The sequence below is a fragment of the Oncorhynchus nerka genome, linkage group LG18 (assembly GCF_034236695.1).
Source record: "Oncorhynchus nerka isolate Pitt River linkage group LG18, Oner_Uvic_2.0, whole genome shotgun sequence".
Lineage (NCBI taxonomy): Eukaryota > Metazoa > Chordata > Actinopteri > Salmoniformes > Salmonidae > Oncorhynchus > Oncorhynchus nerka.
Genome location: NC_088413.1, coordinates 39,763,694 through 39,785,443, shown reverse-complemented (window position 1 = coordinate 39,785,443; position 21,750 = coordinate 39,763,694). Strand labels below are relative to the sequence as shown.

Here is a 21,750-nt window from a genome sequence, read left to right as displayed (position 1 = left end):
CTATTGTAATGCAAATGTCACATTTGCCTAGTATTTTTACGTAATATTGGAACCGGTTCCGGTTTGAGTGCTGTTTGCACTTCAACGTTGATTTGTCAGTCGCAGGAAATGATCTGACGGAAGTAGACATGCTGTCCTGTTTCTGGAGCGCGCTCCAGGGCAATGCAGTAGCGACATTCGCGCGCCTGCTCCCATTCTGGTCCGCCCCCAACTCCAAGCAGCAGGCAGAGTGCCAGACGGCGCCTGCTCAGACCAGAATGGCGGCTCTTTTGGAATCGCTGCTGCAGAAGGAAGTGGAAGCTATCAAGGCCGTAGAATGGCTAAAACACGACGGGGTAAGTGACAATTGCAAACCCGAGATTAAGTGGATTTCGCGGGGTCTGGTTTCAATAGTTTTGAGTGCGCTGCGAAATGTCATCGTGGAACGGATGTAAACAAAACTTTTTCCATTGCTCGCTCACCTGCTGTTTTCAATATGGAAACTAGGCTAGCTAGCCAGTTTGCTAGCTAACTGTTATGAAATCAATAGCTTACCAGCTAGTCAACTGACAACTCGCTACCTGTCGTATCATCTTCAGAATGGTGTAAATCAGGTCATCAACTAACGTAACTAGTTCTTTATGGAAGTATTGCTAGATAGCTAGCTAATGATGACCACTTCAAGATAACTAGCGAACGTTATGTAGCTAGATATTCTTGAGATGTTCTCATACATTCTTCCTACTGTTATTGTCACAACAGGACAGTGACAGCTTGGCATGGTGTAAGCCACTGAAGATCGAAAGACAGGAGTTTGTTCCTTTCCTGTTGAACTTCCTGCGAGAGCAGAGCTGCTCCACCCTCACCCATGGCCCTGCCACACCTGCCAAGACCCCCAGCCAACCCAGGGTCTCCCAGCCCTCTCAGCAGGGGCCAGGCTTCTCCAGTGAGCATAGGGAAGGCTGCAGATCTACCGGACCTGGAACCGGTCCTCGTAGTGCCAGCCGTGTACAGCTATTCTCCTCCACTCCCTCCCTGTCCCCTGGGGCTGAGTGGGATACTACCCAACCCCCATCTGGCTCCCACTGCCTGGGTGGGATCAGCGCCCTCAGTAGTCCTTCCTTCAGCTCAGCCAGGAGCCCTGCTCCAGCCTCCACCTCCAGGCACCCTCCCTCAGAGCGCCGCTCCACCCAGAGAGCCAGTTTGGGGGATTTCATGCCGTCACCTCCAGAGCTCCAGCAGCACCACAGTCTCAGCCTTGGGGTCCAGCAGCAGCCGCGTGGCCGCAGGAGGAGTGCCGGGATGGGAGGGCAGGGAAGGCAGGGTGGGGGGCGTGGTGTGTTCCAGACTGAGGAGGTGGGGCCAGGAAGATCTGAGGGTGGTGGGAAGAAGGGAAGGGGAGGAGGGGCTAATAAAATGGGTGACCCAGCTGTGTCACCTCCAATTGCTCAGATGACAACGCTGGTCCAGCTCAATTTAACCAATCTGGAAGACTTCCCACCTATGGGGATGTCTCATGCATCACCAGCGTGAGTTCTGTTCTATGCCTTGAATTGAATTTAAGAACACTGAATGAAACGTTCTCACCTGTGAATTAAGAGATCAATCACAAATATCTTCAACCAAAACAATGAACAACAATGTTATTTTTATCATACTGTTCTGTCCTCCCCACTTTTTTTTCCACTAGACTGCATACAAAACCATCTCGGAGGATCAACCCAACCCCAGTCAGTGCAGAGCGGCCTCACTCCAGACCGAAGACCTGTTTCACTTCCACCCCGTTCAGCACCAGGCCCTCCAGCCCACCCCCAGTCCCAGAGGCAGTCACTGGGGCCATCGAAGGGAGCATCACTGGGGCCCTGAACGTATCCCACTCTCTCCTCAGTCTGCAGGAGGAGAGAGAACTGCTAAAGAGAGTGAAGTAAGTGGGTTAAGAAGGCCAGTCACCATTATAACACACACCTTCTAGGACTGATTTCCCAAACACAAGTCAGCCAAATCCTGGACAAAACATTTGTTTAATGGAAAATCTCAATTGAAAGTTTTTAAAAAATCCAGGAGTAGTCTTATTTGGGAACATGAAACCAGTCCTTTTTCTACCTCTGTCAATCTCAATTATCTAATTTGTTCCTTTGCTGTCATTTTCAATCTGTTACTTGTTTTTTGTAGGTGTAAACGAGCCCAGCAGGTGGGCTCCCCTCTACCCACCTCTTTGGACCCCTGTACCCCTACCAAATCAGGGCTCCGGCCAGTATCGGGCTCCAAAATGACCCCTGTCACCCAGGGGTCATGTCCTGACCCCTCTAAAGTCACCTTGACCTCTGAACTGGACCTTCTGGCTGACCTCTACTGCACCTGCATCTCTGGTACATGACCTGTAGGGGGAGACAGTGTTTCATGCTAGAGGGGGGTTAACCTGGTCCTTAAGATGGTCCCAGATATATTTTTGCTGTCTGCATTGATCATAGAAGTTGGCACGAGATCTGTGACCAGGCTATGGTTGGCTAGCTATATAATCAAAATGTGTTCTTTTGGAAATATTTTAAGTACTTTAGTTGAAGTAATGTGTATTTAGTGCGATTTAAACAAATATATATATTTTTTAAATTACTGTTGTGTGTTAATTCTGGTGAAGATTCTAATGTTGTGTTTGGTCTATCTCTTTCTGACAGAGAACCTAGTTCCCAACGTGTTCCTGGAGCTGTTCTTTGTGCTGCAGCTTCTGACATCTAGAACACCAGCCGTCACAGAAGAAGAGGACAAGGATCTAAGTATGGGGACGTTAGGTGAGAGGTGGAGATTCTTTAACATGACCAGTAATCAGTATGGATGGAGTTTTGTAATATATATGTAATATTCTTTCTTTTATTCTTTCTTTCAAATGTATTTATTTAAATGTATGGGTTAATTAATGTTTTATTGGTGACAATGTGACTTTGCTAAAACCTTTGTTGTGTTTGATCTACACAGACGTCCTGGAAAGAGGCTACCTCAGCAAGGTGCACAACTGTGTCTACTTCTCTGTCAGGGTGCTGGAGAATCAGTTTGAGTGAGTTCTTCCTTCTTTCTGGGGATATTATACTGAACATTTAAGATTTGAATCCTATGATAGTCTGGCTCCATATGTGTTTATACCGGACCTGCACTCTTGGCTAGGTCTCCCTTGTAAAAGAGGTCATTTGACGTCAATGTGACAACCTGGCGAAATGAAGGTTAAAACAATCTTTGTCTGTGTCAGGTTGGTGTCTCACCTGGACAAAGACACCCTGCGTCTCTTGGCTGAGAACGAGAGGGTGACCTGCTTCTCTCCGTCCCTGAGGAACAGACTGACTCTGGCCCAGGACCCCAGCACAGCCAAGGTACATAACCCAACATGACAAGAGCACTAATACACTCATGTTTCGTTCTCTTCAGTCAACTCCGAAGTAAACAGCAATTCACATTTTCCTAATCGCAAAGCAATGAATTGAAATGTAATTGAGCCCAGCCCTCTCTCTCTTCCCTTCCAGGTGTTGCCCTCTGTGGACACCTTCATCCACTCTGTCCCGTTCCAGCCTGCCACTGACAACCGCTCCAACTTCAGCAGTGACAAGGCCTTCCACACCTTCAAGAAGCAGAGGGATATTTTCTACGAGGTGCTGCGAGAGTGGGAAGACTTCCACAAGGAACCTAGATGGGAGTTTGAAGCTGAACTAGGCAATAGGGTCAGGTAAGACCAATACTAGTGGTAGCAAACTAATGGCCAGTTTCACAGAACGAGTTTAAGCCTATTCCTGGACTATAAAAAGGCTCTGGTTCCAGCAAAATGTGATGTCTTTTTTTGTAGGAGTAGGCCTTGTTATTGGTCATGTTATAATGGTGGTGCTGTTGTGCTTCCTCCTTTCAGAGGAATGGTGAGTCAACTGAACTCCACTGGAAACCACTCCCATTTCGCCAGACTCTTCCTCAAGCAGTTGGTGCAGGTATGGAATTGGGATGGTGCAATTACACACACACTCGCGCTCTCTCTCTCTCCCTCACACCCCTCTCTCCCTCTAGATGTGCAAAGGTCCCCGTGCTCTGGGCTCCCCGGGCGACACGCCCGACGCGGACCTGCTAGGCATGCTGGGAGCAGACAGCCTGGGGCGTCTAAAGCGTCTGGAGGAGCGTCTGATCCAGCCCCAAGGCATTCTGGGACCCTGTCCTCCACCCGCCTTCCCGGGACACCAGGAGTTCTTCAGGGACTTCTTAAAGACCGCAAGCTGGTGAGATTGACGGTGGTGTTCCAGCTTGGATTACAATGCAGTCGCATTTTGCAGATGACCAGATTGTCAAATCATATTGATCGGGTTCCTGCAGTGTTAAACACTACTTGTGCATTTTGCAGATGACCAGATTGTCAAATCATATTGATCGGGTTCCTGCAGTGTTAAACACTACTTGTGCATTTTGCAGCGATCTTATACGGACTGATTGTTCTCAGATCTATACAGATGCGGAAGTATCCTGATTTGTCATTTGGGTGAACGTCTACCCGTAACCATACCTCTCTGTCCTAGCTGCCAGCTGAACCAGCACCTGAAGGACAGTCTGTGTCAGCAGCTCCTCCAGCTTGACGAGGTGTCCGTCCTGGCTCCCGTGGTCTCCAGTACCGAGGGAGAGGGAGACATGGAACAACAAGTCAGCACTGATTACTCTGTAGACCTGGTGCAAGATCTCTCACCTCAATCAGAATGGGGCTTGGTGGAGAATATATATTCATGTTTTAATACCCCCCTTTCCCATATCTCATCTCTCTCGCCCTCTCTCTGTGCCACCTCATCTCTCTCTCTCAGGATGAGAAGCAGCGTTTCTCCTCTGTCCTGCTGTTGGCTCGTCTCCTAGCTAAGTTCCTGGGTTATATCTCCTTCCTGCCATACCAGACCTCTGAGAGGCCCTCCAGGGAGATACAGGAGGCTACTGCCAATCTCCGCAGCAAGGTACTGTGGCACCAGACTTGGAATAGTAGTCGGTGGAAGCAATTCAGGAAGTAGACTTCAAACCAGAATTGACTGAATTGAAATGTCACTGACCCTCACCCTGGTTGGAAGGGGCATATTTTTTCATCCATCCGCAGAAGATACATTTTTTATTACAAGTCAGTAAAGTACTAGTTTCTTACCAGATTGTGACTTCCCTCCATTCTCAGAGTATGTCTGTGCTGGATGTGTGTGCGGTCCTGCGTAGCTGTGTTCGTAGGAGACGGACCATCCTGACTGTGCCCTGGCTGGTGGAGTTCCTCTCCATGCTGGACTTCACCGGTCCCTTCCTCCTCTGCTACAGGACCGTTCTGGGACTGCTGCTCAGCCTATACAGGTGTGTGTTACTTTCTCTATCATTTTCCTTTTTTAGTGCTTTCACTCTCTCTTGCATGTGTTCTCACTCATCCACTCTCCTTCTACCTTCTTCCTGTCTCCAGTTTCTTCCTTCATTTCTCCCTTTCTCTTTCTACCCATCTCTCTCCTTCTCCCTCTATTTCTCCCTTTCCACTCTGCTTCCCCATCTCTCTCTCTCGTGATCTGAAGTCCTGACCCAGTGTGTGTGTGTGTCTCTTAGGCGGATGGTGCTGTCCAGGGAAGGAGAGGTGTGTTACCTGAATCAGCTTCTCATGGTGGCTGTTCTAGGCTGGCTGTTCCAGATCCCAGTGATCCCGGAGGAGCTTTTCTTCACTACTGATTTCGCTGTAGCTGTCGAGCTAGAGGAGAGCCAGACCAACGTCCAGGGACTTGTGAGTAAACTGGAATGGCTCTTCTCAATTACATTTGAAGGCGAAATGCCACGGTCTTTTCATGAGTTTTGATGAACTTGTTTTTTTTGTTTATTTTAGGACTGTCTCCCCCTGGTGGACCAACAGCTTCTCTACACCTGCTGTCCTTTCCTGGGTGGGTACATCCATAGAAATCAAATGAGTAATTTATAGTAATAGACAGCGTTGGGTATGTTACTTTCTAAATGTAATCCATTAGTTGCTAGTTACACGTCCAAAATTGTAATCAGTAACGCAACTTTTGGATTACCAAAACTCCGTAATGTAATCTGATAACATTCAGTTACTTTTAGATTACTTTGCCCTTGAGAGGCATTTTAAGAAGACAAAAATGTATGTTACCAATTGAACGACATCTATTGCAGGATAAATCAATGTTAATGTTTACATAGCTGGCCATATATGGAGGTAAAATTGTACTTTATGGGTTGGTTATGTAGGCTTCTTCTAACCATCACTTACTGCTACATTAAATTATATCTGTACATTGACATAATTTATAAGTCCAAAAATGTATGTAGCAACTACAGATTGCCCCTCGTTAAGTTTATCAAAAGTGTGCGAGTTTGAGCACGTGTCCATTAGACCTATGGATTTTTTTTTTATCAGCATGAATTAGATTGAGCAATAAAAGCCCCACTTTTATTCCATAGGCTGGGATCTGTGCTATGTAGCTGTTGCAAGAGTGCATTTTTCACTGGCTGTCCACTGGTTTCAAGAAGAATGATTGATTGGCAGCTTTAACTTCAAGAATTCAACTATTATTTGGTTCAAATACACATTTAGATTTGTGAACAGCCATCCACAATCTGTAAGGCGCAAATAGCTAAATCAGAGAGTAGCTGTGTGACTCACATCAATGCGCTATGTAGATATCAATAATAAGTGATATCCGTATCGCCGTAGACTACACCACTGCTGTCATCCGTACCTCCAAGCCTTTATTCAGGTTGGATAATCTTTGGATGCCGACAGCAGTCGCACAATTGGAAGACACAGCTTGGACTGTAGCCGAGTCACTCAGGTGGAACAAACTTAAGCTTGCCCCTTTTTTCAATGCTGATTTGAATGTCATTGAGAAAACAACAGAAGTGTCAAAGATTTTATTTTTTTCTCCCAAACATCCGTTCTAAATTTAAAAGTAATCATCTAGTTTTTCAAAAGTATCTAATCTGATTACAATATTTTTGGCTGTTAACATATTACAGTTAACGTTGTTTTTGTAATCCCTTACATCTAATCCGTTCCTCCCCAACCCTGGCAATAGACAATAGTTATTCTATTTCTACATGATTATCTGTTCTATCTCCTGTTTTCAGGTGAGTTCCGTAAACTCCTCGCTGCCTTTGTGGCCGGTAGCTCTGCCAGGGGTGGAGGCCTCATCCGTAAGATCACCCCTACCTCTGCTGAGCTGAGAGGTACCCCCACCACCACCAGGTCACAGCAAAAACGACAGGTACGGTTCTAGGAGTAGCTGGCCTAGTGGTTAGTGCCCCGGGTTCCAATCCGACGTACTGCCTATGTGATACTCTCCTACTATCTTTCTGACTGTCTCTCCTCTTCCCAGCAAAGCATACTAAATAGGAAGGAAAGTGTCTCTAGAAGCATGTTGATTTGACTGTGTTGTCACCTTTGTCTGTAAAGGTGGATTTGGAGCAAGCCTTCTTCCATAACCAGCCTCCATCTCTCAGACGAACGGTGGAGTTTGTAGCTGAGAGGGTGGGATCCAACTGTGTCAAACATATGAAGTGGGTACTGTCGTGTGTGTGTGTGTACAGTATACACTGAGTGTACAAAACATTAGGAACACCTTTCTAATATTGAGTGGCACCCCCTTTTGCCCTCAGAACAGCCTCAGTTTGCCAGAGCATGGACTCTACAATGTGTCAACTGTTCCACAGGGATGCTGGCCCATGTTGACTCTAATGCTTCCCACAGTTGTGTCCGGTTGGCTGGATATCCTTTGGGTGGTGGACCGTTCTTGAGACACACGGGAAACTGTTGAGTGTGAAAAACCCAGCAGCGTTGCAGTTCTTGACCCACCCAAACCGGTGTGCCTGGCACCTACGACCATACCCCGTTCAAAGGCACTTAAATATTTTGTCTTGCTCATTCACCCGCTGAATGACACAAACAGAATCCATGTCTGAAGGCCTAAAAATCCTTCTTTAACCCGCCTCCTCCCCTTCATCCAGAATGTTTGAAGTGGATTTAACAGGTGTCATCAATACAGGATCAAAGCTTTCACTTGGTCAGCCTATGTCGTGGAAAGAGGTGTTCCTAATGTTTTGTGCACTCGTATATAATATAGGGATCGTATGTATCCACTGTTTGTAGGTGTCAGTGTCGATACGTGTAGTATCCTCATGTGACTGTGTTGCAGGGTCACGCTGGTGTGTGAGCTGGTCCGTGGTGGAGAGAGGTTGCTGAGGGAGGGGCTGATCTCACCAGGGGCCAACCCTCTGATACTCAACGACTCCATCTGTGCTCAGCTCTGTGACGGGGGCCAGGAGGCTCTGGAGAGAGCTACCAGGTACACATGGTTTTCGTCTATGTGTGGTTATAAACTTGATTCGTGGAGCTTGCCAATTAAATGGTCCCTAAAGTGCAAGTCCTGCCTATGGTACTATTTTTAAACCCAGGTCTGTATGGGGTGTGACTGTAATATTTGTGGAGCTTTGACTACAGACTCTTGTGCGTTCAGGTTTTGCAGCGAGAAGGGTCCAGAAGCCATCCGGGTTCTTCTTCCTGACGAGACGTCTCCCGCTGTAAGTCTATTCAGCGTTGCTCTTTTAACTCTGGTCTACATTGACATGCTAGTCATTTAGCAGACGCTCTTATCTAGAGCGACATACAGTTAGTGCATCGGTCTAAAGATAGCTAGGCGAGACAACCACGTATCACACTCGTGGTACATTTTTCTTTCTTAATAAAATAGCTATAGCTAAATCAGTCCTTGCTGACGATGCTAACATGCGTTGTCTCTCCCGCCAGGTTCTCACTACATCTGAGAACATCACCAAGCGCCTGGCCACTGAGAAGGCCTATAGCTGGCTCTCCTCCAACATCACAGCCCTGGTCAAGCGAGAGTGGAAAACAAAGTTTGACCGTGTGATGAAGTCTCTTCCCAGCCCAGAGGCTAGTGGTGTGGAAGGTTCTAGTCTTGTGGCTAAAGCTGGAGCTGCAGCAGTCTCCCAGGAGCAGTCACGTACCCCAAAACGGGACATGGGCAAGGAGGAGGCTGTGACGTCCTGCCCTCCAGACTGCCCCCACAGTGCACCACTACCATCTGATGTCCTGGTAGAGATTAAGGTAATATTCTAATGAATGAAGAATACCAGGATGTAATGCTATCCTTATTATAGACACTAGTTTGGAGCTAGGAACACAAGCGTTTCGCTACAGCCTCAAAAACATGTACTAAATATGTGTATGCGACCAATAAAATTTGATTTGACTTTGCTAGATAGAAGTATGAGAGCATAAAATCAATCAGAATAATGGTAGATTATGTGAGGTTCAGCTCTGGTGAATCAGTCTTATTGATGATAATATAAAAGAGGATGATTGTGCCCCCTACAGGAGGTGTTGAGTATTGCAGTAGGCCCGCGGTCTGAAAAGGAGGCGTTGACTTGTCTACAGCTGAACGCTCTACTGGGAAAAGTAGGAGACACACTGAGCTGCAAAAAGGTACAGCAGGCTGTCGTCACCTTGGTCCTGATTAACACATGCTTTATACTCCCGCAATGAACATGGGTTTATGGTTCAGATAGAGGTTCTGCATAGGGCTGTTGCGGTGACCGAATTACCTCCACACCTGCAGTCATGACCGCAGTCAAAATTCCACGTGACCGTTTGAGTCACGGTAATCTGTGCGCTTTGACATGAATGGCACTGATGCGTTGGCAGTACCCAACTCTCTAACGATCATCAGGTCACTAATGGCCTGGTACTCAGGTCTCGGTTGTCCCTCTAACCACTCTGACATCAATGCAAATGCAATTGAAAATCTCATCAAAACAGTGTCATGCTTTTGAAACTCACTGTTAGTCTACATTGTTTGACCTCACTGTGATCGATCACTCTGAAGAAAGAAGTTCAACAACAGGTGGAAACTGAGGGGAAAACGTGGTCGTTGTGGATGTTGTTTCAAAGCCAAACACAACTAAATGGACAGAGCTTTCTAAGGTGATGATTAATGCAAAGCATTTAAGGCATCCCATGTAGAACACCCATTGGCATATTAAAGCTTATGCATAGGCCTGTATAAAGCCTGAATTAAAATGGTGTTATACAATAGGCCTATATAGCCTACCGCATATTACGCACGGCAGAAAAACATATATTTTTTAAATAAAACAGATTTAAGATGTCTTTGGTACACAATTGTCTAGCCTATAGGCTATTCCAAAATTCAACAAAACTCTAGTAATCCTCTTTAGTGTGGACTGTGTTATGCATACTGGATGGCATGGTTACCTTATGATACGCTCCAAATGTTCTATCCATGAGTCTGGGAGAGAACGTATAAGCCTAGGTGATGCAGTTGGTTCATTCACTTACCGTGTATAGTTAGCCTACAATTATAGTGAATTTGTATTTGATCTTGAATAGCCTACTAATAGTGTATTTTAAAAAAATATGATCATAATTAATATCTCACCACCATGCGTTTCCGTCTCTTCTCTCTCTCTCCTTCAATACTTTCTCGAGGACGCGAGACAGGGGCTGTCAACAGTTTAATGAAATGTGTTTCATTGGTTAAACATGTTACTATCGATGTTCGTGAACAGATTTCGCTTGCTTCCCCAAATGAAGCACAGGGTAGCTGCAGGAACTGGGTTAGAGAGCCCATGCCATATAGAGTTTAGGTAGAATATCACCTGTCGCGCAGTAAGAGGCTTGCTCCTCAAACAGGTTGACGCGTGAAGTGAAATAAGTGTTCTTATGAGCCCAGACATTTCTACATGCAATCATGTGTGAAAGCAGAGTTCTGATGGTTGCCACTAGAAAGAGGAGGATCCCAGCTTTCTAGTGCTAATATATTAATTTCTCAGCTGCTAATATTATGCACATTGCTCTGCTGTAAAACCGGAGTAGCCTACCCAGCATAAAAGGAACCGCAAGAAAGCACAACCTCCATTCACTATTTGGGTGCAAGTGGATGACATGTCTTTTTTCCCATGCCCCTGTTTCTGCCCATTTGATATATGGCCCATTCTAAATTCAAACTACTTTTACATGATAGTAAAGACAAGATTACATTTTGAGATGGCCGCCTCGCTTCGCGTTCCTAGGACACTATATGCAGTTTTTTGTTTTTTTACGTGTTATTTCTTATATTAGTACCCCAGGTCATCTTAGGTTTCATTACATACAGTCGAGAAGAACTACTGAATATAAGATCAGCGTCAACTCACCATCAGTACGACCAAGAATATGTTTTTCGCGACGTGGATCCTGTGTTCTGCCTTTCAAACCGGACAACAGAATGGATCCCATGCAGCGACCCAAAAAAAACGACTCCGAAAAAGAGGGAAACGAGGCGGTCTTCTAGTCAGACTCCGGAGACGGGCACATCGTGCACCACTCCCTAGCATTTGTCTCGCCAATGTCCAGTCTCTTGACAACAAGGTTGATGAAATCCGAGCAAGGGTAGCATTCCAGAGGGACATCAGAGACTGTAACGTTCTTTGCTTCACGGAAACATGGCTCACTGGAGAGACTCTATCGGAGGCGGTGCAGCCAGCGGGTTTCTCCACGCATCGCGCCGACAGAAACAAACATCTTTCTGGTAAGAAGAGGGGCGGGGGCGTATGCCTTATGGCTAACGAGACATGGTGTGATGAAAGAAACATACAGGAACTCAAATCCTTCTCTTCACCTGATTTAGAATTCCTCACAATCAAATGTAGACCGCATTATCTACCAAGAGAATTCTCTTCAATTATAATCACAGCCGTATATATCCCTCCCAAGCAGACACATCGATGGCTCTGAACAAATTTTATTTGACTCTTTGCAAACTGGAATCCATTTATCCGGAGGCTGCATTCATTGTAGCTGGGGATTTTAACAAGGCTAATCTGAAAACAAGACTCCCTAAATTTTATCAGCATATCGATTGCGCAACCAGGGGTGGAAAATCCTTGGATCATTGTTACTCTAACTTCCGCGACGCATATAAGGCCCTGCCCCGCCCTCCTTTCGGAAAAGCTGACCACGACTCCATTTTGTTGATCCCTGCCTACAAGACAGAAACTAAAACAAAAGAGGCTCCCACGCTGAGGCCTGTCCAACACTGGTCCGACCAAGCTGACTCCACACTCCAAGACTGCTTCCATCACGTGGACTGGGATATGTTTTGTATTGCGTCAGATAACAATATTGACGAATACGCTGATTCGGTGTGCGAGTTCATTAGAACGTGCGTTGCAGATGTCGTTCCCATAGCAACGATTAAAACATTCCCTAACCAGAAACCGTGGATTGATGGCAGCATTCGCGTGAAACTGAAAGCGCAAACTACTGCTTTTAATCAGGGCAAGGTGACTGGTAACATGACCGAATACAAACAGTGCAGCTATTCCCTCCGCAGGGCTATCAAACAAGCTAAGCGTCAGTACAGAGACAAAGTAGAATCTCAATTCAACGGCTCAGGCACAAGAGGCATGTGGCAGGGTCTACAGTCAATCACGGACTACAAGAAGAAATCCAGCCCAGTCACGGACCAGGATGTCTTGCTCCCAGGCAGACTAAATAACTTTTTTGCCCGCTTTGAGGACAATACAGTGCCACTGACACGGCCTGCGACGAAAACATGCAGACTCTCCTTCACTGCAGCCGAGGTGAGTAAGACATTTAAACGTGTTAACCCTCGCAAGGCTGCAGGCCCAGACAGCATCCCCAGCCGCGCCCTCAGAGCATGCGCAGACCAGCTGGCCGGTGTGTTTACGGACATATTCAATCAATCCCTATACCAGTCTGCTGTTCCCACATGCTTCAAGAGGGCCACCATTGTTCCTGTTCCCAAGAAAGCTAAGGTAACTGAGCTAAACGACTACCGCCCCGTAGCACTCACTTCCGTCATCATGAAGTGCTTTGAGAGACTAGTCAAGGACCATATCACCTCCACCCTACCTGACACCCTAGACCCACTCCAATTTGCTTACCGCCCAAATAGGTCCACAGACGATGCAATCTCAACCACACTGCACACTGCCCTAACCCATCTGGACAAGAGGAATACCTATGTGAGAATGCTGTTCATCGACTACTGCTCGGCATTCAACACCATAGTACCCTCCAAGCTCGTCATCAAGCTCGAGACCCTGGCCTGTGCAACTGGGTACTGGACTTCCTGACGGGCCGCCCCCAGGTGGTGAGGGTAGGCAACAACATCTCCACCCCGCTGATCCTCAACACTGGGGTCCCACAAGGGTGCGTTCTGAGCCCTCTCCTGTACTCCCTGTTCACCCACGACTGCGTGGCCACGCACGCCTCCAACTCAATCATCAAGTTTGCGGACGACACAACAGTGGTAGGCTTGATTACCAACAACGACGAGACGGCCTACAGGGAGGAGGTGAGGGCCCTCGGAGTGTGGTGTCAGGAAAATAACCTCACACTCAACGTCAACAAAACTAAGGAGATGATTTTGGACTTCAGGAAACAGCAGAGGGAACACCCCCCTATCCACATCGATGGAACAGTAGCGGAGAGGGTAGCAAGTTTTAAGTTCCTCGGCATACACATCACAGACAAACTGAATTGGTCCACTCACACAGACAGCATCGTGAAGAAGGCGCAGCAGCGCCTCTTCAACCTCAGGAGGCTGAAGAAATTCGGCTTGTCACCAAAAGCACTCACAAACTTCTACAGATGCACAATCGAGAGCATCCTGACGGGCTGTATCACCGCCTGGTACGGCAACTGCTCCGCCCACAACCGTAAGGCTCTCCAGAGGGTAGTGAGGTCTGCACAACGCATCACCGGGGGCAAACTACCTGCCCTCCAGGACACCTACACCACCCGATGTTACAGGAAGGCCATAAAGATCATCAAGGACATCAATCACCCGAGCCACTGCTTGTTCACCCCGCTATCATCCAGAAGGCGAGGTCAGTACAGGTGCATCAAAGCTGGGACCGAGAGACTGAAAAACAGCTTCTATCTCAAGGCCATCAGACTGTTAAACAGCCACCACTAACATTGAGTGGCTGCTGCCAACACACTGACACTGACACTGACTCAACTCCAGCCACTTTAATAATGGGAATTGATGGGAAATGATGTAAATATATCACTAGCCACTTTAAACAATGCTACCTTATATAATATTACATACCCTACATTATTCATCTCATATGCATACGTATATACTGTACTCTATATCATCGACTGCATTCTTATGTAATACATGTATCACTAGCCACTTTAACTATGCCACTTTGTTTACATACTCATCTCATATGTATATACTGTACTCGATACCATCTACTGTATCTTGCCTATGCTGCTCTGTACAATCACTCATTCATATCTCCTTATGTACATATTCTTTATCCCCTTACACTGTGTATAAGACAGTAGTTTTGGAATTGTTAGTTAGATTACTTGTTGGTTATTACTGCATTGTCGGAACTAGAAGCACAAGCATTTCGCTACACTCGCATTAACATCTGCTAACCATGTGTATGTGACAAATAACATTTGATTTGATTTGAAATATGATCACTTGATGAGAGCCTGAGGCAAAGGAACAGAGCACCAGCTTCTTCTTTTTTTGTTGCAACTTTCAACAAATCATCAATACCCTATAATCACATCCATGCAGCCCATATATATTTTCTAAGGTTTGTGTCATTCACAACTAAAGTTGCCAAGTAACTCTAAATCTAGTGTATAAGGACCTGTTTCAAATGATCACTTTTACTCTCAACATAGCGCTACATATGCGCAGTGTGCGCTCGCTCGGGAATGGGGGGGGGAAAACGGTAAATAATGTCACAGGATTTATAAGCATATCTTAACAGACTACCTACAGGCCGAGGCATGGCCAGATAACGTGCGTTAGGCCGACTCAGAATACACTTGTTCTTATGATATACATTTGAATGTTTTTTTTTTTAGACCTGCCTAACCCTAAAATAAATGCAGTGCATTCAAAAAGTATTCAGACTCTGTCACATTTTTATGTTACAGCCTTATTCTAATGTATTCAAGTGTTTTTTTTCCCCCCTCATCAATCTACACAAAATACCCCCATAATGACAAAGCAGAAACAGGTTTTAAGAAAAGTTTTCAAATGTATTAAAAATACGATGATATCACTTTCACTTAAGTATTCAGACCTTTTACTCAGTACTTTGTTGAAGCACCTTTGCAGCGATTACAGCATCAAGTCTTCTTGGGTATGACGCTACAAGCTTGGCACACCTGTATTTGGGGAGTTTCTCCCGTTCTTCTCTGCAGATCCTCTCAAGCTCTGTCAGGTTGGATGGGGAATGTCATTGCACAGCTTTTTTCAGGTCTCTCCAGAGATGTTCGATCGGGTTCAAGTCCGGGCTCTGGCAGGGCCACTCAAGGACATTCACAGCTTTGTCCCGAAGCCACTCCTGCATTTGTAACAGTATAACTTTAGACCGTCCCCTCGCCCATACCCGGGCGCGAACCAGGGACCCTCTGCACACATCAACAACAGTCACCCACGAAGCATCGTTACCCATCGCTCCACAAAAGCCGCGGCCCTTGCAGAGCAAGGGGAACTACTACTTCAAGGTCTCAGAGCAAGTGACGTCACCGATTGAAACGCTATTTAGCGCGCACCGCAAACTAAGCTAGCCGTTTCACATCCGTTACACATTGTCTTGGCTGTGTGCTAACGGGTCGTTGTCCTGTTGGAAGGTGAACATTTTCCCCAGGCTGAGGTGCCGAGCGCTCGGGAGTAGGTTTTCATCATGGATCTCGCTGTACTTTGCTCCTTTCATCTTTCCCTCGATCCTGACTAGTCTCCCAGTCCCTGCTGCTGAGAAACATCCCCACAGTATGATTCTGCCACCACCATGCTTTACTGTAGAGATGGGGCCAGGTTTCCTCCAGACGTGACTCTTGGCATTCAGGCCAAGGAGTTCAATCAGACCAGAGAATCTTGTTTCTCATGGTCTGAGAGTTCTTTAGGTGCCTTTTAGCAAACTCCAAGCGGGCTGTCGTGGCTTTTTACTGAGGAGTGGCTTCTGCATAAAGGCCTGATTGGTGGAGTGCTGCAGAGATGGTTGTCCGTCTGAAAGGTTCTCCCTGGGAGAGTAGTACTGGCCCAAGAGTGACCATTGGGTTCTTGGTCACCTCCCTGACCAAGGCCCTTCTTCACCGATTGCTCAGTTTGGCAGGGCGGTAGTTCCAAACTTCTTCATTTTAAGAATAATGGAGGCCACTGTGATTTTTTTTTTTAATACCCATCCCTAGATCTGTGTCCCAACACAATCCTGTCTCGGAGCTCTACGTACAATTCCTTCAACCTCATGACTTGGTTTTTGCTCTGACATGCACTGTCAACTGTGGGACCTTATATATATATATATATATGTGTGCCTTTCCAAATCATGTCCAATCAATTGAATTTACCACAGGTGGACTCATCAAGTTGTAGAAACATCTCAAGGATGATCAATGGAAACAGGCTGCACCTGAGCTCAATTTTGAGTCTCATAATAAAGGTTCTGAATACTTATTTAAATAAGGTATTTTTGTTTTTTATTTTTAATACATTTGCCAGAAATCTAAGCCTGTTTTCTCTTTGTCATTATGGGGTATTTTGTGTAGATTGATGAGGGGAAAAAATGTATTTAATCCATTTTAGAATAAGGCTGTAAGTTAACAATGTGGGGTGTGAATACTTTCCAAATACTTTCCAAATGTTTCAACTGCGGCCATCAGCGATTTGCATGTGTGCCGGCTTGGAGATGCTAAACGTGTTTGTTAAATAATGGTCAAATAAACGTGAGAACGGCTGTCATTTGCATGACAGTTACCGGCTGGCGGAATGTCATGACGGCCACAGACCTAGACATGTATACTACAAGTTTGTTTTTGATTTGTATTTATTCTCTCCCCTCTCCCTCCTACCTATTACTTCACAGTTCTCATTCCCAATGCCTGAACAGATGCTGATACGTTGCACCGTCCTACTAGCCTGTAAACTAGGTAAGATGACGAGAGCTGGGACTACGGCTAGAAACCAGGTCGGGGGAGATGCACTGAGTGTATGAAACAGTAGGACCACCTGCTCTTTCCATGAGGAGGAGGTGAAAGCTATTATCCCTTATTGATGTCACTTTAATCAGTGTAGATTGAAGGGGAGGAGACAGATTTTAAAGCCTCGAGACATGGATTGTGTGTGTCATTCAGAGGTTGAACGGGCAAGACAAAATATTTAAGTGCCTTTTGAACGGGGTATGGTCGTAGGTGCCAGGCGCACCGGTTTGAGTGTGTCAAGAACTGCAACGCTGCTGGGTTTTTTACGCTCGACAGTTTCCTGTGTGTATCAAGAACGGTCCACCACCCAAAGGACATCCAGCCAACTGGACACAACTGTGGGAAGCATTGGAGTCAACATGGGCCAGCATCCCTGTGGAACGGTTTTGACACCTTGTCCCGACAAATTCAGGCTGTTCTGAGGGAAAAAGGGGGGTGCAACTCAATATTAGTAAGGTGTTCCTAATGTTTTGTACACTGTGTACATTAATTTGCCTGTTGCCAAGACCTCCATTGTTATCATGCCCTCAGTGCATGTCCTATAGGACAAGGGTTGGCTACAGCATATACATTATGGAATGAAGCCAGATGAGACCTAATGTTGATCATCGTTGAATTTGTGTGTATGCACAGTTTCAGGGGAGCTGCCCATGGTGTCCCCACAGGAGGAATGTGGTAGGACAGTGTCTCCTGGTAGGACAGTGTCTCCTGATCCAGTACTACCAGAGTCACCAGTCCAAAGGGTAGGCTGTTCAATCAAAGTCCTGCTGGAGCAGTTGATCCTCCTGTGGGGGAGAGACTGTTGTTCATCAGCCCCCCTCCACCTGCTCTTCACAGAAATGACACTCAGTGCTGTCCTCATGGCCAGTGACTCACAGGTACGTCTCACTATAGCCTACATGTGCATAGCTACTTGGTGTATGTTATGTTTATGTTTATACAGTTGAAGTCGGATGTTTATATACACTGAGGTTGGAGTCATTAACTCGATTTTTAACCACTCCACAAATTTCTTGTTAACAAACTATAGTTTTGGCAAGTCAGTTAGGACAGCTACTTTGTGCATGACACAAGTAATTTTTCCAAAAATGATTTACAGATTATTTCACTTTTAATTCACTGTATTACAATTCCAGTGGGTCAGAGGTTTACATACACTAGTTGACTGTGCCTTTAAACAGCTTGGAAAATATCATGGCTTTAGAAGCTTCTGATAGGCTAATTGACCTCATTTGAGTCAATTGGGGGTGTACCTGTGGATGTATTTCAAGGCCTACCTTCAAACTCAGTGCCTCTGCTTCCCATCATGGGGAAAATCAAAAGAAATCAGCCAAGACCTCAGAAAAAAATAGTAGACCTCCACAAGTGGTTCATCCTTGGGAGCAATTTCCAAACGCCTGAAGATACCACGTTCATCTGTACGGGGGTGGCAGCATCATGTTCTGGGGGTGCTTTGCTGCAGGAGGGACTGGTGCACTTCACACAAATAGATGGCATCACGGGGATGGAAAATTATGTGGATATATTGAAGCAACATCTCAAGACATCAGTCAGGAAGTTAAAACTTGGTTGCAAATGGGTCTTCTAAATGGACAATGACCCCAAGCATACTTCCAAAGTTGTGGCAAAATGGCTTAAGGACAACAAAGTCAAGGTATTGGAGTGGCCATCACAAAGCCCTGACCTCAATCCTATAGAAAATTTGTGGGCAGAACTGAAAAAGCGTGTGCGAGCAAGGAAGCCTACAAACCTGACTCAGTTACACCAGGTCTGTCAGGAGGAATGGGCCGAAATTCACCCAACTTATTGTGTGAAGCTTGTGGAAGGCTACCCAACACATTTGACCCAAGTTAAACAATTGAAAGGCAATGCTACCAAATACTGATTGAGTGTATGTAATCTTCTGACCCACTGGGAATGTGATGAAAAATATAAAAGCTGAAATAAATCATGTTCTCTCTTATTCTGACATTTCATATTCTTAAAATGAGTGGTGATCCTTACTGACCTAAGAAATGATATTTTTACTTTGATTAAATGTCAGGAATTGTGTAAAAACTGAGTTTAAATGTATTTGGCTAAGGTGTATGTAAACTTCCGACTTCAGCTGTATGTAGTTGAAGCAGTATGTATACTACCGGTCAAAAGTTTTATAAAACCTACTCATTCAAGAGGTTCTTTTATTTTCACTATTTTCTACATTGTAGAATAATACTGAAGACATTTCCTCCGCTCTGCAGTCCGACTCATCCCAAACCATCTCAATTGGGTTGAGGTCGGGTGATTTGTGGAGGCCAGGTCATCTGATGCAGCACTCCATCCCTCTCCTTCTTGGTCAAATAGCCCTTACACAGCCTGGAGGTGTGTTGGGGCATTGTCCTGTTGAAAATCAAATGATAGTCCCACTAAGCCCAAACCAGATTGGAAGCCATGCTAGTTACTTGTCCCTTGAATTCTAAATAAATCACAGACCGTGTCACCAGCAAAGCACCCCCACACCATAACACCACCTACTCCATGCTTTTCGGTGGGAAATACACGTGGAGATCTTCCGTTCACCCACACCACATCTCACAAAGACACGGCGGTTAGAACCAAAAATCTCACATTTGGACTCTAGACCAAACGACAAATTTCCACCCGTCTAATGTCTTATTACTCTTGTATCTTGGCCCAAGGAAGTCTCTTCTTATTATTGTTGTCCTTTTGTAGTGGTTTCTTTGCAGCAATTTGACCTTGAAGGCCTGATTCACACAGTTGCCTCTGAACAGTTGATGTTGAGATGTCTGTTACTTGAACTCTGTACCATCTTCTGTATACCCCCCTACTTTGTCACAACACAACTGATTGGCTCAAATGCATAAAGAAGGAAAGAAATTCCTCAAATTAACTTTTTAAGAAGGCACACCTGTCAATTGAAATGCATTCCAGGTGAAGCCTGGTTGAGAGAATGCGAAGCATGTGCAAAGCTGTCATCAAGGCAAAGGGTGGCTACTTTGAAGAATCAACAATACTATGTGTTATTTCATAGTTTTGATGTCTTCACTATTATTCTACAATGTAGAAAATAGTCCAAATAAAGAAAAACCCTTGACCATTTGACCGGTAGTGTATGTATTGAAGAAATGACTTGCATTGACTGATATGTGGTTGTTTTACTTACCTTTGTTGAATGCACTTACTGTAAGTCACTCTGGAAAATTGCATCTGCTAAATTACCTACATGTAAATGTCATCCTAAATGTAATTATGTCAACCTTATTTCATCGACAATTCTGTAGACGCGAGTATGTGAAGCTCAGGTTTTATGCCCCCCAGATAAACCAGCATGCTCTCTGTCATATCTCTACAGTGGGACAACTTCCTGTTCCTGGTCAGACAGCTGGTAGAGCGGGGGATTCTGGGAGAGGAAGAAGTGGTCTCTCATTGGAGGAAGCTGTCACAGTTACCCTGGCCAACGGTGATTGTTTGCTTGAAACTTGAAACATGTCTGTCTCCTCCGCACTGCGTGGAACAGGAAATCGGTGGTGCTCATTGTAATAACTGTTCAAGAGAATTTAGCCAAGCGAAACCTGCTTGTGAATAACTCTCTCTTTTCACTATTTAGGAATTCATAGAGAAGATCCAGCAGCAGTCCTCTTCCACCACATCCCTTCCTCTGCCTGAGCTTCAGAACCACATGGACATGTTGCAGGTCTCACCACAACCTGTAGAGGGAGCCAACTAACCATCATGACAAAAAAACACATGGCTCTGAGAGACACATGCTCTCTGTTGGCCAACACTGCCCAGTCTGTTAGAAGACATATGTCACTGACAGGTGTAGCTGAACTCTACTACTCTGGCCAGTCAGTCCATAGTGCCGTTCTAGGCTCCTGAGATGTTAAACACACACAGACCGTGTTTAGATGAACAGCCATTGTGTACAGAACAGAGGAGACAATCACCTGGAACATCACTCATCTGTACAGCCAGCCACAGTCAGTTCAGACTAAGCCCTAGCCACAAACATCGTTAGGGTTAGGGCCAAAGGGATGCGGTAGGGAGCGAGTTGGGACCGGCTGACACTGTCCTGTTTAGAGGTGCAAATGGGAACCAAAAGGTCCTGCTGCTCAGGACTAGTGGTGGAGCCATAGGCCAGGGGGAAGGGTGTACCAGAAGGCTGAGAACGAGGGGTGCAGTATCAATAAAATAACTAACTTGATGGACAGACACTAGTAAATCAAAAATGGTCAACAAAAAAACATGAGAAACCAATCCCTACTCGACCCCTACTGCCCTAGACATATGTAGGTCTGAAAGGATTATAGTAGATACTGTATGTGTCAGCATTCATCAATAGTGGGTAAGGGCTGGCTGGGGGATGATTTGTTATTGGGCCAAGGAATGTGTCATTTCTAAATGTTCACAGATAAATATGTATTTGTGTTAGTCTCAGAAGCACTTAAGAGTGTAACTCAATGCCTTTAACCGTCACTCGTGATTTTGTGTGTTCATGGATGCTTTCTGTGCATTTGTAATAATGTTTAGTTCATGTTGGACTTAATGGTACCATGATTGTCTGCTGCTTTTAAACTTTACATTTTCGCATGCTGCCTGTCACATATTGAAAAAATAATAAATATGTATTCTTTGGGACTAAACGGTTAGAAGTGTTTCTGTAAGTAGGCTTTGGCTGTCTTTTCAATGCTTTTGATTGAACTAATGAAGATCTATTCTTGGGGGGAGGG

At 45.5% G+C, this 21,750-nt stretch overlaps 1 protein-coding gene across 1 annotated transcript; it reads left to right on the top strand.

Moving 5' to 3' along the window:
• The first annotated feature begins 125 nt into the window (after positions 1–125).
• Positions 126–21,663, top strand: cdan1 (codanin 1). Its single transcript, XM_029687664.2, has 25 exons — positions 126–335; positions 742–1,508; positions 1,670–1,903; positions 2,152–2,348; positions 2,655–2,768; positions 2,953–3,031; positions 3,221–3,341; positions 3,492–3,691; positions 3,869–3,944; positions 4,021–4,226; positions 4,521–4,641; positions 4,797–4,940; positions 5,150–5,316; positions 5,557–5,728; positions 5,828–5,882; positions 7,087–7,223; positions 7,412–7,515; positions 8,151–8,300; positions 8,472–8,535; positions 8,762–9,079; positions 9,350–9,457; positions 16,906–16,969; positions 17,654–17,898; positions 20,373–20,480; positions 20,628–21,663. Exons 1-25 carry the CDS (start codon positions 129–131, stop codon positions 20,745–20,747), a joined length of 4,278 nt encoding a protein of 1,425 aa, XP_029543524.1. The 5' UTR covers positions 126–128; the 3' UTR covers positions 20,748–21,663.
• The last annotated feature ends 87 nt before the right edge of the window (positions 21,664–21,750 follow it).

What these genes read in the sequence shown, in the direction of transcription:
- cdan1 (XM_029687664.2), top strand. Translation starts at nt 129, where the DNA reads ATGCTGTCCTGTTTCTGGAGCGCGCTCCAGGGCAATGCAGTAGCGACA. An exon ending in AATGGCTAAAACACGACGGG is followed by an intron (nt 336 to 741) that starts GTAAGTGACAAT and finishes TTGTCACAACAG; the next exon opens with GACAGTGACAGCTTGGCATG. An exon ending in GAACTAGGCAATAGGGTCAG is followed by an intron (nt 3,692 to 3,868) that starts GTAAGACCAATA and finishes TCCTCCTTTCAG; the next exon opens with AGGAATGGTGAGTCAACTGA.